At 35.6% G+C, this 13,955-nt stretch overlaps 1 protein-coding gene across 1 annotated transcript; it reads left to right on the top strand.

Moving 5' to 3' along the window:
- Nucleotides 1-2,632: 2,632 nt before the first annotated feature.
- LOC137742611 (vacuolar protein sorting-associated protein 41 homolog) lies at nucleotides 2,633-13,400 on the top strand. The gene is made up of 19 exons (XM_068482521.1): nucleotides 2,633-3,035; nucleotides 3,930-4,199; nucleotides 4,276-4,455; nucleotides 5,058-5,318; nucleotides 5,847-5,979; nucleotides 6,071-6,161; nucleotides 7,026-7,128; nucleotides 8,409-8,512; nucleotides 8,623-8,716; nucleotides 8,844-8,999; nucleotides 9,082-9,144; nucleotides 9,324-9,389; nucleotides 9,743-9,943; nucleotides 10,766-10,843; nucleotides 10,925-11,044; nucleotides 11,148-11,228; nucleotides 11,344-11,429; nucleotides 12,359-12,440; nucleotides 12,528-13,400. The coding sequence occupies exons 1-19, from the start codon at nucleotides 2,769-2,771 to the stop codon at nucleotides 12,975-12,977; spliced, it is 2,886 nt and encodes a 961-aa protein (XP_068338622.1). The 5' UTR covers nucleotides 2,633-2,768; the 3' UTR covers nucleotides 12,978-13,400.
- Nucleotides 13,401-13,955: the final 555 nt, after the last annotated feature.

The following is a 13,955-nucleotide window of genomic DNA, read 5'->3' as shown; positions in this document are numbered from 1 at the left end:
TAGATTTTAGACCATTAGATTAGTTAATGGTTGGGCTGTAATCTTATTAGTCTAATTTATTTTATAATTTAAACAATTATGTATAGAAAAGAAAATCCTTAATTAGGATTTTATACTCTTTCCTCTTCGTGTTTCAATTAATTCTGACCTCCCTTAATTTCTCATTCCACTCTTTATTGTTTTTATTCCAGTTCTCTCCCTATTAATGCTCCTGCATATTTTTTATTGTCCATTTGTCTTGCTATCTCATTATTTTTGTTTAGAGATGTGCTTCTCATTATTCGATTCTCCTTCCTTTTTTTCCCTAATCTTGACGGTCACATAAGTACGGTGAGAATTTTATATATAGTTTTCCTCGATAACTGCTTTTAAATATCATGATAACTTTGCATTTATTATATTGATTGTGATAATAAACCTGTAACATGACATCTTTATATCATATCTACTTATAATTACATGTTTGCGCCGCTGTCTTTTATTGTACTGGTTTGGGCGCAAGACGAACCTATGTGTTATTCGCATCACACTGTTTACATCGCTTTAGATCCAGAGTAGGTGACAGCTTGTTCCCCCTTATTGTGGTGGTAGAAATCCCGTAGGGTGTTGACATACATGTATGGTATAGTACTAGAAGGTAAACCTTAACACCTAACATGTTCATGTAGTTACTTCCTATGCGTCTGTGTGTCTTCATTAGATAATGTGCATTGATTTTTGTGATAGTGGTTTGAGATATTTTTTAATAGCACCCTTTATCCTTGGACTCATTTGTATTGCAAGGTACCTTACTACCTATTCTTATATTATTATTTTAAAAAATTGTACACATGTTTTATAATAAGGGGTTACACATTATAGTTTTCAATAACTTTGTTTTATAGGCCAACTCACCCTTATAGTTCGCCCCTCCAGTACCAAGAGATTGAGCTTGTTGGAGTACAAGTATACTTGAGGAACTAGCTAACCTGAAGTATGTTATCTTTTGCAATAATAACCATCCTTTATGGATAATACTATTTTTTATTTTTTATTTTTTATTTTATTTTATTTTACTTCTTGCACTATGCTCTAAACTTCATGTTTTGTAATAAAGGTTTCCACCCAATCACGCTGTACGCTCTAATATATTTAATAATAGTTTAAATTTATTTGCACTTTTACATGTTAACCATACTTTATGGCTTGGTCACCCTCTAGATATCAACCAACACATCACTGTTCAGATGGACGCATGCACTTTCCAAGATGGGATGTGTCATCACCGCCACAACTTCTTGTTTTTAACCCCAATCTTCCAACCACCACTCTCCCACTTTTGAAGAAGAAAAGCATTCCCAATTCCCTCAACCTCTTGGAATTCAAATACCTCATTCGTCTAGGGAGTCCAATTCCTCCAATTTTAGGAGTTGAATTCCTTATTTGGTGTGGGCTCCACCACTCTCTTGACTCCTTCTAAATTTAAATGCTTGAATACTTCATGATCAAAATTCAACTTTCTATATTTATTCCAATAAAAAGTGACATTTTGTTTGTACCATGGACAATTAAAAAAAAAAAGTATTTTTAGCTACACTCCTAAAAAGTGACATTTGCCTTATAAAACTTAAAAGGCGCCATTTTACTATCTGAAACTCGATTTCGAGCCCACTTTGCCTCTAAAACACAAAAGTCGCCACTTTGCTCTCTTAAACTCAATTTCGATCCCACGTTGGCCTTGAAACTCAAAAGTCGTCACTTTACTTCCTAAAACTCGATTTCGGTTCTACTTTGCCTTATAAAATTAAAAAGCTGTCACTTTACTGCTTGAAACTCAATATTTACTCCAGTTTGACTTGTTTCTATGTATTCCGTTAATAACCATTTACTTATGTGCATTATTAAGGTCCTCATTGAAGTGGCACAAGTATAAAGTTGACATTTTTAATCATATTATATAACATTATCACTTCTCCCTCCATCTCCGGCCACCTTAACATTAATTTTGTCATTTCTTATGTTCATAATGGAGGCGGCAATTGAAGAAAGAAAATGATTATTTTTGTTCCTTTTTACTATTTTTTTATTTTTGGGACAATTATAAAATTTAAATGGCTGAACTTATTTTAAAAATAGAAACAAGGCAATATAAAGTGAATTTTAAGTTTTAAGGACTAAAGTGGCGGGTTTTGAGTTCTAGAAAGGAGAGTCAAATTAAAATCGAGTTTCAAAAAATAAATAATGATGCTTGAGTTCCAATAAAACGACGACTGTTGAGTTTTAAATATTTTTTTGATGAAGAAGTTTATTAAACTTTTGAGTTTCAAATGATAAGTGAAATTAAAATCAAGTTTTACAAAGTGCAGTTAAAAATAAGGAAAATTAATGAAAATGACTTGAAAATTTTGAGTTTTAACGATAAGGACAAAATAAAGGCTAAAGTGAATAGTACCAGGATTACCTTTTTAGTGTAAAAATATAATTTTTTATTAAAGTAAACAGTACCGTAGGTTTTTCGTTAAAATTTTTAAAATAAAGAAAACTAATAAAAAAAAACCTTAAAAAAAAGCTTTAGAAAAGATAAAATGACATTAGGCGGCGCTCATTCTGCGTTCATAACCCACTCTTTTGTCCCTTGCAAATAAATAGCTTAGTCTACAAACCGAAGGTACCCACACGAAGGAAAACTCAAACCAAACAGATCTCTCTCTTCCAGTTCTCAACTCAATCATTCTTCCGCCTGTCTCTCCGAGGCGACGAAGCAACCACGAGAAGAGCTGAAGACGTACATGACAATGGCCCCGATTCCGCCCGATAACGGCGTCGAAGGCGACGACGAGAGAGAGGAAGAGGGCGAGGAGGAAGAAGAAGAGGAAGAGGAGGAAGAAGAAGAAGAAGAGGAAGAGGAGCCGAGGCTCAAGTACCAGCGAATGGGAGGCAGCATTCCCACACTGTTAACGAGCGATGTGGCGTCGTGCATAGCCGTCGCAGAACGAATGATCGCGCTCGGGACTCACGGCGGCACCGTTCATATTCTCGATTTTCTCGGGAATCAGGTGAGGAACTGAGCTTGAATTTAATTCAATTTTGCATGTTTTGAATCGATAGTGGTTGGGATCATTGCATTGACGGGTAGGTTAGTGCGATTCGGGGGAATTGAGTAGGATGTAAAATTGAAGTTGAGCTGATTGGATCTGGTTTTCTCGGTAATTTTTAAATTTCTACAGTTTTACCGGAGAGTTGAATGTAAGGGTTTTAAACCAAGTGGCATTTAGTTTGGGATGGTCAATCGGGTTTTTGCAATTAGCTCAATTGGGAATATAAAAAGAACGCTACTTTAGTTAAATTTCATTTGGTTAATTATATGCGGGAGTTATAGAGTTGTTTCCTATGATGTTTCTGTACTTTTAAGTTTTTGGTCCAATCATGAATCAGAATATGAAAGCTTATTCTTAAGTTTTGTTTTCAAACGTTGGCGTGCTAATTGAATTTTCGGCTATGGTGAACTTATACTCACAGAACCGAGCGCAATGGCGTTCTAGGATTCATATAGCCAACCCCACTTAGTGGGAAAAGGCTTTGTTGTTGTTGTTGGTGAACTTATACTTGTAGGGTGATTTAACTCTACTTGTCCGAAAATCAGTCACTCAAAACATTTATTGTTTGATGGGTAAATAACCTATGCAATAGGTTACAGAATGCAAAGTTTAACCTTGACAAGCATTGTAGGTAGTTTGCAATGTCTGTACATTGTTTGCAAAGATGATTTCTTTGGGATATCTGTAGGTAGTTTTTGAACTCACAGTTCTTAAATTCCGCCGTCAGTACTAAATTTCTTGGTACGGGTGTTAATACTCTATATCAAGTTATGGTTGATATACTGTTGCATTTTGCACCTGATTTATCATTGAAGGCATGCCAATATTATGTACTCGATTACTTCTTTACAGGTTAAGGAATTCCCTGCTCATACTGCGGCAGTGAATGATCTTAGCTTCGACATAGAAGGTGAATTTATAGGAAGCTGTTCAGATGATGGGTTTGTTGTAATAAGCAGTCTTTTCACTGATGAGAAAATGAGGTTTGAGTATCATCGCCCAATGAAGGCTATTGCCCTGGATCCAGATTATGCAAAAAAATCATCTAGAAGATTTGTAGCTGGTGGTTTAGCTGGTCATTTGTATTTTAATACAAAAAGATGGCTGGGCTTTAAAGATCAGGTTTGTACTAAATTATACTCAAAAGCAAGGTAAAAGGATTTCCGAGCATGTTTTCTAATTTCTCAAGGCAATGTAGGTTTTGCACTCTGGTGAAGGTCCTATACATGCAGTGAAGTGGAGAACGAGTCTCATTGCTTGGGCTAATGATGCAGGCGTGAAAGTGTACGATACTGCAAATGATCAACGTATAACATTCATTGAAAGGCCACGAGGAAGCCCACGTCCTGAGCTTTTGCTTCCTCACTTATTTTGGCAGGTTAGTGAAAGAGTGTCATGCTCACAGTATTTACATACACACGTGACTACTTTATAAGTTTTGATGCGGTGCATGTTAGTGCAACTTGTGTAAAGTGCTTGTATTGGGTGATTCTGTAGTGCATTTTGAACTTTAAAGTTGTACAGTTTTAGGGATTTATGTCTAGTTAAGTAGAATGAAATAGCGTTGAGATTTGAAAAGTAAAGAAGGGACATTGTGGCAGATTGCTGGAGTTCTGGGGAAGCAGGTAATCTTGGGATTTTAATGCCTGTTTCAAGGGTAATTGAGGGATAAAGTAGCTTGAAATTGAAATGAGTAGTTCATGCCGCTGGCTGCCCATCTCTTTCAAGCCCAAGGCAATCAAGCAAAAGGCCTCTCTGCCGCTTGTCAAAATGGACTTATAACTCTAGGACTAATGGTTCAATCTCAAAACTGATTTAACCCTGAGGTCCTTAATAAATCAGCTTCATGATATATAAGACTTTTAGTATGAAAAATACCAGCTAAACTTCCTTTCCTATTGCACAACCTTTTCTTCTTCATCCTTCAAATAAAGTACCTGTGTCGTTTCATTATTGCTCACTGCACTTCATCATATTCAGGATGACTCATTGTTGGTCATTGGCTGGGGAACATCAATCAAAATCACATCGATAAAAACAAATCAGTCTAGAGCCACCAATGGGACATATAACCATGTCCCATTGTCTGGTATGAACCAAGTGGATATTGTGGCATCCTTTCAGACCAGCTATTTCATTTCTGGGATTGCCCCTTTTGGTGACACTTTGGTCGTTCTAGCCTATATCCCTGGTGAAGAAGATGGGGAGAAGGAATTTAGTAGCTCTGCTCCATCACGACAGGTACTTTTTTCCCCTTTGTTCTGTATGATATGTATTTTATTTTTTTAAAAACTTTTCTAATTTACAAATGCAGGCCCCTTCTTTGTTTTTCCTTGGGGTCAAACGTTGTAAATTGCTGAAAGTGATTTCTCCTTGAAGGTGTTAATTAAACTTTTTTGAAAAATGCAACCTTACTTTTTGTTGAAGATTTAGAATATTTGCATTTACTTTATTTTTTTATTTTTATTTATTTATTTATTTTTTTTTGTGGAATGAGTTAGATGCTTCTACATGTCAATTGTGAGAGGTGAAGCATTGTTTAATTTGGCAGAATAATTTGTCAGTGCAACGTTTTCATTGTTCTCTTTTATTTTTTAATGGTTTATTTACCTTTTGTTATTATCAAGATTTTCCTTCCTCACATAATTCGGTTTCCATTATTAACTGTAAAGTAAGTTGGAACTTACCCACTTTTCATCTTCTATTGTAGGTCATGCTATGACTGTTTCCCTGTTATTGTATCTAACTCTTATAATATATTTGAAGCAGGGAAATGCAGAGAGACCAGAGGTACGTATTGTAACATGGAATAATGATGAACTTTCAACAGATGCCTTACCTGTACATGGCTTTGAGCATTACAAGGCAAAGGACTATTCCCTTGCGCACGCACCTTTCTCAGGTTAACATACTTTGTTTTTGAATGTCATCGTCGAATAATAGCAGAATAATTTACATTTATATAGCTGTAAAACCCTTTAGTTTGAATCTAGGTAGCAGCTATGCTGGTGGCCAGTGGGCCGAAGGTGATGAACCACTGTACTATATTGTTTCCCCAAAGGATGTAGTCATTGCAAAACCGAGGTCAGTACTCTCTTTCTATTTGCGCATCTCTAGAGTTATGATACATAAGCATTTTTGTAATACATACAGTAATTCTCTCTATCTACTCTTGAGTTTCGTAGAGAAGAATCGATCTTCTTGTCCTAGTAAAACTTTGGTGCTTGTGGCCCAGAATGATCTTGTTTCATTGTCTCATCCATGGTTTAAGAACACAATTATCACAAAAAAGACAGATGATTTGCCAGACTTTTCAGAAACCCAGATATAGACATCACAGTTAGGGATATCCAGAACAATTCTAGAAGAGATATGGTACTTTCACATTGTCAATCCCAGCCTCTGCTGACATCTTGGGTTTAAAGGAAGTTCAAAAAAAAGAAAAAAGGTTTGGGGTGGGGGCCAAACACTAAAGGTGCACACAACCACCTCCAATTATCTTCTGAAAATTAGAATCTGAAGGTCAGCCTAAGACTTGCTAAAACTACTGGTCCCATACTTGAAAGGGCAAAGGATATCAATCTAAAAATCTGCATTTAATTATTTTTTGAAGAAAAACAAGTAGTAAACTTATGAGTTGCTTCATAAGACTTATCCTTTTTTTTTTATCTTTTGGTAAACTTTTAAATTTAGTACATTTCTTACCATGCTTTTATATTTTGTACATCTCCCCTCTAATGGTTGCCTTCTTACATGAGTTAGGGATTCTTTCCTGTGTAGTGATTGCATATGTTTACGTCTTTGAGATTGATTTTATAAGGATGAGGAGTACTTAAGCGGAGGAGAATACGTTGAATCTTATGCAATCATAAAATCTTCATAGATTTAGATATATTTTAATCTGGTCTTGCTAATGTGATAAGAATCGAATGCATATATCCTTTTCAGAGATGCGGAAGATCATATTGCGTGGCTTCTTCAACATGGTTGGCATGAAAAAGCTTTGGCTGCAGTTGAAGCGGGCCAGGGACGGAGTGAACTTCTTGATGAGGTATTAACATTTCATTCTCGTTTTCATATCACAATAGAGAAAACATAGCAGTGTAGGAGTTCTTTTCAAATTAGTTTCTAAGTGCCATAAATAAGGACGGAGGCAGCTAAGGCCCACTGGGGGTTAGCTGCCCCCTCACATTTTTTCCCATTGTTTGGAGAAATAAATCTTCATGGCCCACTGGGGGTAGCTGCCCCCGCTCACATTTGTTCACATTGTCAAAATCACATAAGGGAGACAGCTATCACACATTACCCACAACACTCCCTTTTATTCACACCTATTATAAATACAATGTTTTTCGAGTTATGCAGTTTTATTTCTCAAATGTGATTTTGACAAAATCATAGTTTAGCGAGTTTGTGTCTTGAGGAATTAGAGTAAAAAAGAGGCATCAAATGTGCCTATTGTAATGTGTCATACTGGAATATCTATTTATGGACCAAACTATGTAACAGATTATGTGCCTATTGTACTGTAACAAGTGAATTGTAGTGACCACGTGATGTGATTACTGGTTTGTGGCCCTTATTGCATTCCTCTTTTTTCTTATGTTTTTTCAATTTTGTTCAATAGTTTTACTTAAAATTGTTCAAAGTCCACCAGAAAGTTTTTTCTGGTTCTATCCCTGGCCATAGTTCTGTTGACATAACTACCATATTGACAAGTTTCTCAGCTGCACACTTTTTAGCCTTCTGGCTAAATTTGTGGATTACCACTTTTTCTTAGCTTTAAAGTTGAACCCACTTAAGTTAGTTCGATCATATATAATTGTGGATCATTTAGATTCTTATGCTCCTTGGTCTTGTGTGATTATTAACATTTAGGGAAATGATAAACAACATAGATATAAGAAAAGAAAAACTGCAGAGAAGCTTTCTAAGATTGATGTACCTCTGATTCATATAACAGCCAAAGTTTCATTTTTTTTCCCTTCCAAAAGTAATATATTGAACAAAGTTCTTTGAGCGACTTTAAGTTCCATGATAAACATTTCTCGATTTTCACACAAGACTATTCTCGATTTTCACACAAGACTACTGTCAAATATTTTGTAACTGTAAAACTATTATCAAATATTTGGATTTTTCTTAAATGGCTATTTAGTTGCTGTTGCATGTGCACAGCTTAAGAAATTTATTTTGTGGCTTTGTTATGTAATACCTGAGCTTATTCCCTTGTACTTACACTGTTAAATTCCCTGCAGGTTCAGTTAATTGCACGGTTTAAAAGATTTAGTTAATTGTACGGTTTGCTTAATTTTTCTTTCATTTCTCTAGGTTGGTTCTAGATACCTTGATCATTTGATTGTGGAAAGAAAATATGCTGAAGCTGCATCTTTATGCCCTAAATTATTGCGAGGATCTGCTTCAGCATGGGAAAGGTAGTAACTATCCTTTTTTGTGACCCATTTTTTACAATCTTCCCAGTAAATAATTGGAAATTCTGGCATGCAATTCTTCCAAATAACTTGGAGCGGACTGTGCTTCACAGATGGGTTTTCCACTTTGCTCATTTGCGTCAGCTTCCCGTGTTAGTCCCGTATATTCCAACAGAAAACCCAAGACTGCGTGATACTGCTTATGAGGTTTGTAAGGACAACATTTTTAATTGCAGTTGAACTGCTAATTTTTTTTTACAATCTTTGAGTTGACAAATAGGGAAAGCTTGATATCTTGGTTTCATTTATCAAAATTTTTATTGTGTGCTGTAAGGTTGCTCTTGTAGCTCTCGCTACAAATCCATCTTTTCATAAGGAGCTTGTGTCAACTGTTAAATCTTGGCCACCCGTGATCTACTCCTCACTGCCTGTTATCTCAGCTATAGAACCTCAGCTTAATACATCGTCCATGACAGATGCCCTTAAGGAGGTCGGTCAGGAATAATTTATTTGGAATATGAATTTTTAAATTATGATAATTCTTATTTTTTAACATCCACTCTCTTGTTCAGGCACTAGCAGTGTTGTATGAGATTGATGGGCAATATGAGAAAGCATTCGCACTATATGCTGATGTAAGTGTTCTTGATGCATATTCATGTGCAACACCTTTATTCACAAAGCACAGCTACAATTTGAAGTGATTAAATAATATTTAACATCTTCATAAGGTTGTCTGCGAATTGAGCTGTTGCATCAATTACTATGTTTTGATATTAACTTCAAATTTCTTTTGTTCTTTCTGGATTTCCAGCTTTTGAAGCCAGACATTTTTTCCTTCATTGAGAAGCACAATCTGTATGATTCGATTCGGGAAAAGGTATTGGTAAATATGTTCAATTTATATGTTGTAAGTTGGAATTTATGGTTTCTCTTTTTACTGCCATCCATTGAAAAGTTTATGTTTCCAAATGATAATGGTCTTTTTGTGATTTTCCCGAGGAGGTAACTTTCACAATTTCACCAAAAATTTGGTTTTGATATCAAATATTATCAATAATGGCATCATCATTCTCTTTCAAAAATTGAAAACATGCAATATTACCTACATAACCTTATATTAGGGGTTGGGGATGTTTGTAATTAAAAAAGAGAAGAATACTTTTCAATTTTGCGGCTATTTTGTTTTACTGTCTAATTTTATGTGCTTGGTTGTCGCCTCTGTGTTTGCAGGTTGTCCAATTAATGATGCTAGATTGCAAGCTTGCAGTTCCTTTGTTGATCCAAAACAAGGATTTGATAACTCCATCTGAAGTTGTCAACCAACTTTTGAATGCAAGTGATAAGTGTGATTCCAGATATTTCTTGCATGCATACTTGCATTCACTATTTGAAGCAGATCCTCATTCTGGAAAAGAATTTCACGATATGCAGGTATTGTGGAAAGCTGAAATAATTTAGCTGCCCATGAAATTATACTGGCTTCTGTTCTTGCAAATTCTCATTGTATGCACTATGAAGCTACTTATACTTAATCATTGCATTCACTCTATCAACTTCCTGCAAAATATAGTTGAATTTTTCTGGATATCAGTTGATATGTCTCTTAATATTCTATATATCTTATCAAGATAAGTGCAAGATTGATTTCGGGGCAGACAAATGTAATCAACTAGGTTTATGGGAGCTTTTGGGTTAGCGTTTCAGATGGTTATTATATTAAACAATTTTCTTTTCTAATCTAACTAAAGTACCATGATAATTGCCTTGTCATTTCCCGTTGTAGAGAAGACTTGTCATTCTCATGTAATTTGGGTACTATGAGTTGTATCCTATTGCATCTAGATGTGTTCGGGGTGATTATATTTTCCAATCACTTGTACATGGACTAACTTGACATTGTATGACTGTTTAGTATTTCCAAGTTTAAGGAAAGAACTGGTTTTTCCTTTTAGAATTAGACCTTCATATTGCTGGTTTTCATGGTTTTGGTATGTGGGAAAGATTGAAACTGAAATTGCATGTCTTTGTTATTGGTTATAATATGTATTTGGTACCATATAATTGTTATAATAGTTTCCATTTACAAAGCGTTCTTAAGGTATCTATTTCTTTATTTCTCTTTTATTCTATTACTTCTCATGCAAGAGCTTGTATTTGGTGCTCAAAAGATGTTGTGCCAGTGTGGTGAAATTGTATCTATATCTTGTGTGCATGCCATTGAACTCTTGTGGTGTCATTTGTTTACTGTGGTAGGTAGAGCTTTATGCAGAATATGATCCAAAGATGCTACTTCCTTTTCTTCGCAGTAGTCAACATTATACCCTGGAGAAGGTTTGATCGAGTTCATAAATGATCAGTTTTGATGAACTTTAAATGCTCTTCAATGCATTGACACCTGATAATATATATCAGGCATATGAAATTTGTGTCGGAAGAGATCTTTTAAAGGAGCAAGTCTTCATTCTTGGAAGAATGGGAAATGCTAAACAAGCCCTTGCTGTAATCATAAATAAACTTGGGGATATTGAAGAGGTACCTATTATTTCATTATATATCTTCAGTTGTTCCTTTGGAGTTATTTTTTCTCTTCACATTGAACTATGGTGATAACAAGATGCGTTATGGTTGTGCACAGGCTGTAGAATTTGTAAATATGCAACATGATGATGAACTCTGGGAAGAGTTAATCCAGCAGTGTCTTCATAAACCTGAAATGGTATTTATTCTGGCTAGCCTGCAGATTTGGTATTTATGCAAAATACATTAGCTGGCTATATCTACAAGTCCTCTTCGGTATACTATCCTCTAATTTTTCTTCTACTAATTTACAGGTAGGCATGTTGTTGGAGCACACAGTTGGAAACCTAGATCCTCTTTATATTGTGAATATGGTTCCCAACGGATTGGAGATTCCTAGGTCAGTTTGATCAGAATATTGTGGTGGTGTATTCTTGTATTCATTCTCTATCAAATAATGGATTTCTTCCCTTTTTCTGGAATTCTTAGCATGGTATTTTAAGCATGAAAGTCATTGGATTCTTCATATGTTTTTATTGGGCCTTATAAATTTTGATCATCTTGGCGATTCCTAGGTCAGTTTGATCAGAATATTGTGGTGGTATATTCTTGTATTCCATCTCTATCATATAATGTTTCTTCTTGTGTTAACCCTGACCTGTGTGGAAAGTAACACCTCTTATTTCCTGTAGGTACAAGAGTACATGCCTTGATTTTAATTAGCTAATTACTTTCTATTAAGTTAGATAAATAGATAACCACAGACAGAGACATGGGTCCCTTTCTTCTTTTGACATTCCTTGACTTTGTATGTGATTTGTATATCACAAGTTAGAGGGCTATCATGTTTTCTTTGTATTTTGGTAGTGATGGTATATATTTAGAATTGTTCCAATTGTGCCAAGACAAGTAGAGATAACAGATAAACATAGAGGTAACAATTGTTTGTGTAGTGATTTGATTCTTGAATGAGGTAATAAGGACTTAGATTATGGAATAGCAAATACGAACAACTAAGCTGGTTTAAAAATTATGTTATAAGTTTCTGGTTCTTCAACCTTATGCTAAGAAGCCAACGTATTAGTTAGGTTTAGAATTTAGTATTGTTAAGCTTTATGGAGATGTAAGGTGTGATAGTGGGTTCTATTTTCTGTTGGGCCAAGTTAAGCACGGCCATTGCGTCTTCCAAATTGATGTTGCTAGCATTAGGTGCAACTGTGTACCTACATATACATGCAGAACTTGGATATTTTTCAGTTGTAAACATGAAGTTTAGGAATATTCTTCAATAAATATCTGTATTAACCTTCTGTAAATTTAAATTTTCAGGCTTAGGGATCGGCTAGTCAAAATCATCACCAATTATAGGACCGAAACATCTCTAAGACACGGGTGCAATGATATTCTCAAGGTACGTTTGTTTTCCATTTTTTACCTTTGATTTGAATAAAAGGGCACCGTGCCAAAATCATGAGAGTTGGTGTTAACTTGGAAACAGGCTGATATCGTCAACCTCTTGGGCAAATACTACAAAGAGGCAACGCATGGAATTTACTTGAGCAATGAAGAAGATGAGGCACGGTCAAAGAGAAATGATAGTAGGGCTTCTCAGGTGATTGAGAAATCGGTAGGTGTGAGAAGTATGGAGGTTAAATCAAAACCTAGGGGCGGTGCAAGGTGTTGCATGTGTTTCGATCCTTTTTCCATTCAAAATGTTAATGTCATTGTTTTCTTTTGCTGTCATGCTTATCACGTGACTTGTCTTATGGATTCCACCTATACGAGTGAAATGAAAGTCAGTGTGGCCAATCCTAGCGAGAGAGTAGACGATTATGGGTATGGTGATAGTTATGGTGACGATGATGGTGATGATGATGATGACACCCAATCGGGTGGCTCTCGCATGCGTTGTATCTTATGTACTACTGCTGCTAGTGGGGTGAAGTGATGCATGCGCTTGATGTGAATGTTTGCAGGCTAATTATTCTTTTGATTCAGTTTTTTGTATGCTCGCGCAAGTGTGAGGCTTTTATTTATTCTTTTGTCGTGCTCATGGTGGTCCATTCGTGTATCGTAGTTGTATACATATTCTGGAAAGTGGAATTTATTCTTTGGCTAGCTTTTGAGGATTGATGCCATCCGAGCGTGTTTCTGTAGCGCAAGTTTTGCAGGTTTGTTGAGTTGATATGTACCTACATTGCGATTGATGGAGGTTGTTAGAGGCTGACAGAGTTTTCGGGAAGTGGAGGTTGACGGAGAAGCAATTTTATGTTTTGTTTGTTGTCATAATTTTGAATTTCTCCTCATTCAATATTACGATTCACAGCATTTTATCGAGTTGATTAGTAATCTTTGTTTGTCTTCTGTTTTATATGATTGGGCAAAAACGATCAGTATGATAGTGTGCCAAAGAACACTTATGAGTTATGATTGTTATCCATGATCATATCGTCTTAACAAATGGTGATTTAGAGCCAGATATAAATTTGTCACCAATTTGATGACGCTTTTTCTTGTCGGTTTGGTTTCAACCAAATGCACCGGTTGTCTAAATTAAGGGTTGGTTTGGCATTGCGGAAATTATTTTAAAAGCAGTTTTCTTAAAAAGCTGAGGCTAATTTGATTTATTTTCAGCAAATTTTGGTAGTTTTGTTCTATCGTTACAAAGAAAGATATGGTTTTCTTTAAATATTAAGTTCGACGTGGTTCTTTATCCTCTCCTTTCGGCGAGAGTTCTTACGGACGGAGTCGTTTCGTTTTACATCACATCTTCAGGTTCAACTTTCGTTCTTACAACTTTTTGAAGCAGATAGTTAATAGTGTAGAGGACGAGACACCTTTAAAACGAATAATGGTAAGAAAATAAGGCATATGAGAAGCAAGTGGTGAATTGCTCAAGTGGTTAAGGATTTCATTTTCAATCCAC

This window comes from Pyrus communis, chromosome 8, assembly GCF_963583255.1.
Source record: "Pyrus communis chromosome 8, drPyrComm1.1, whole genome shotgun sequence".
NCBI lineage: Eukaryota > Viridiplantae > Streptophyta > Magnoliopsida > Rosales > Rosaceae > Pyrus > Pyrus communis.
Note: the sequence above shows the minus strand (reverse complement) of the source record. Positions and strands in the feature narration are given on the sequence as shown.

Bases quoted from the DNA above. Each gene is read 5' to 3' on its own strand.
- LOC137742611 (XM_068482521.1), top strand. From the start codon at position 2,769: ATGACAATGGCCCCGATTCCGCCCGATAACGGCGTCGAAGGCGACGAC. The intron at 6,162-7,025 runs GTCAGTACTCTC...TATCCTTTTCAG, and splicing joins GTAGTCATTGCAAAACCGAG to AGATGCGGAAGATCATATTG. The intron at 12,441-12,527 runs GTACGTTTGTTT...ACTTGGAAACAG, and splicing joins GGTGCAATGATATTCTCAAG to GCTGATATCGTCAACCTCTT.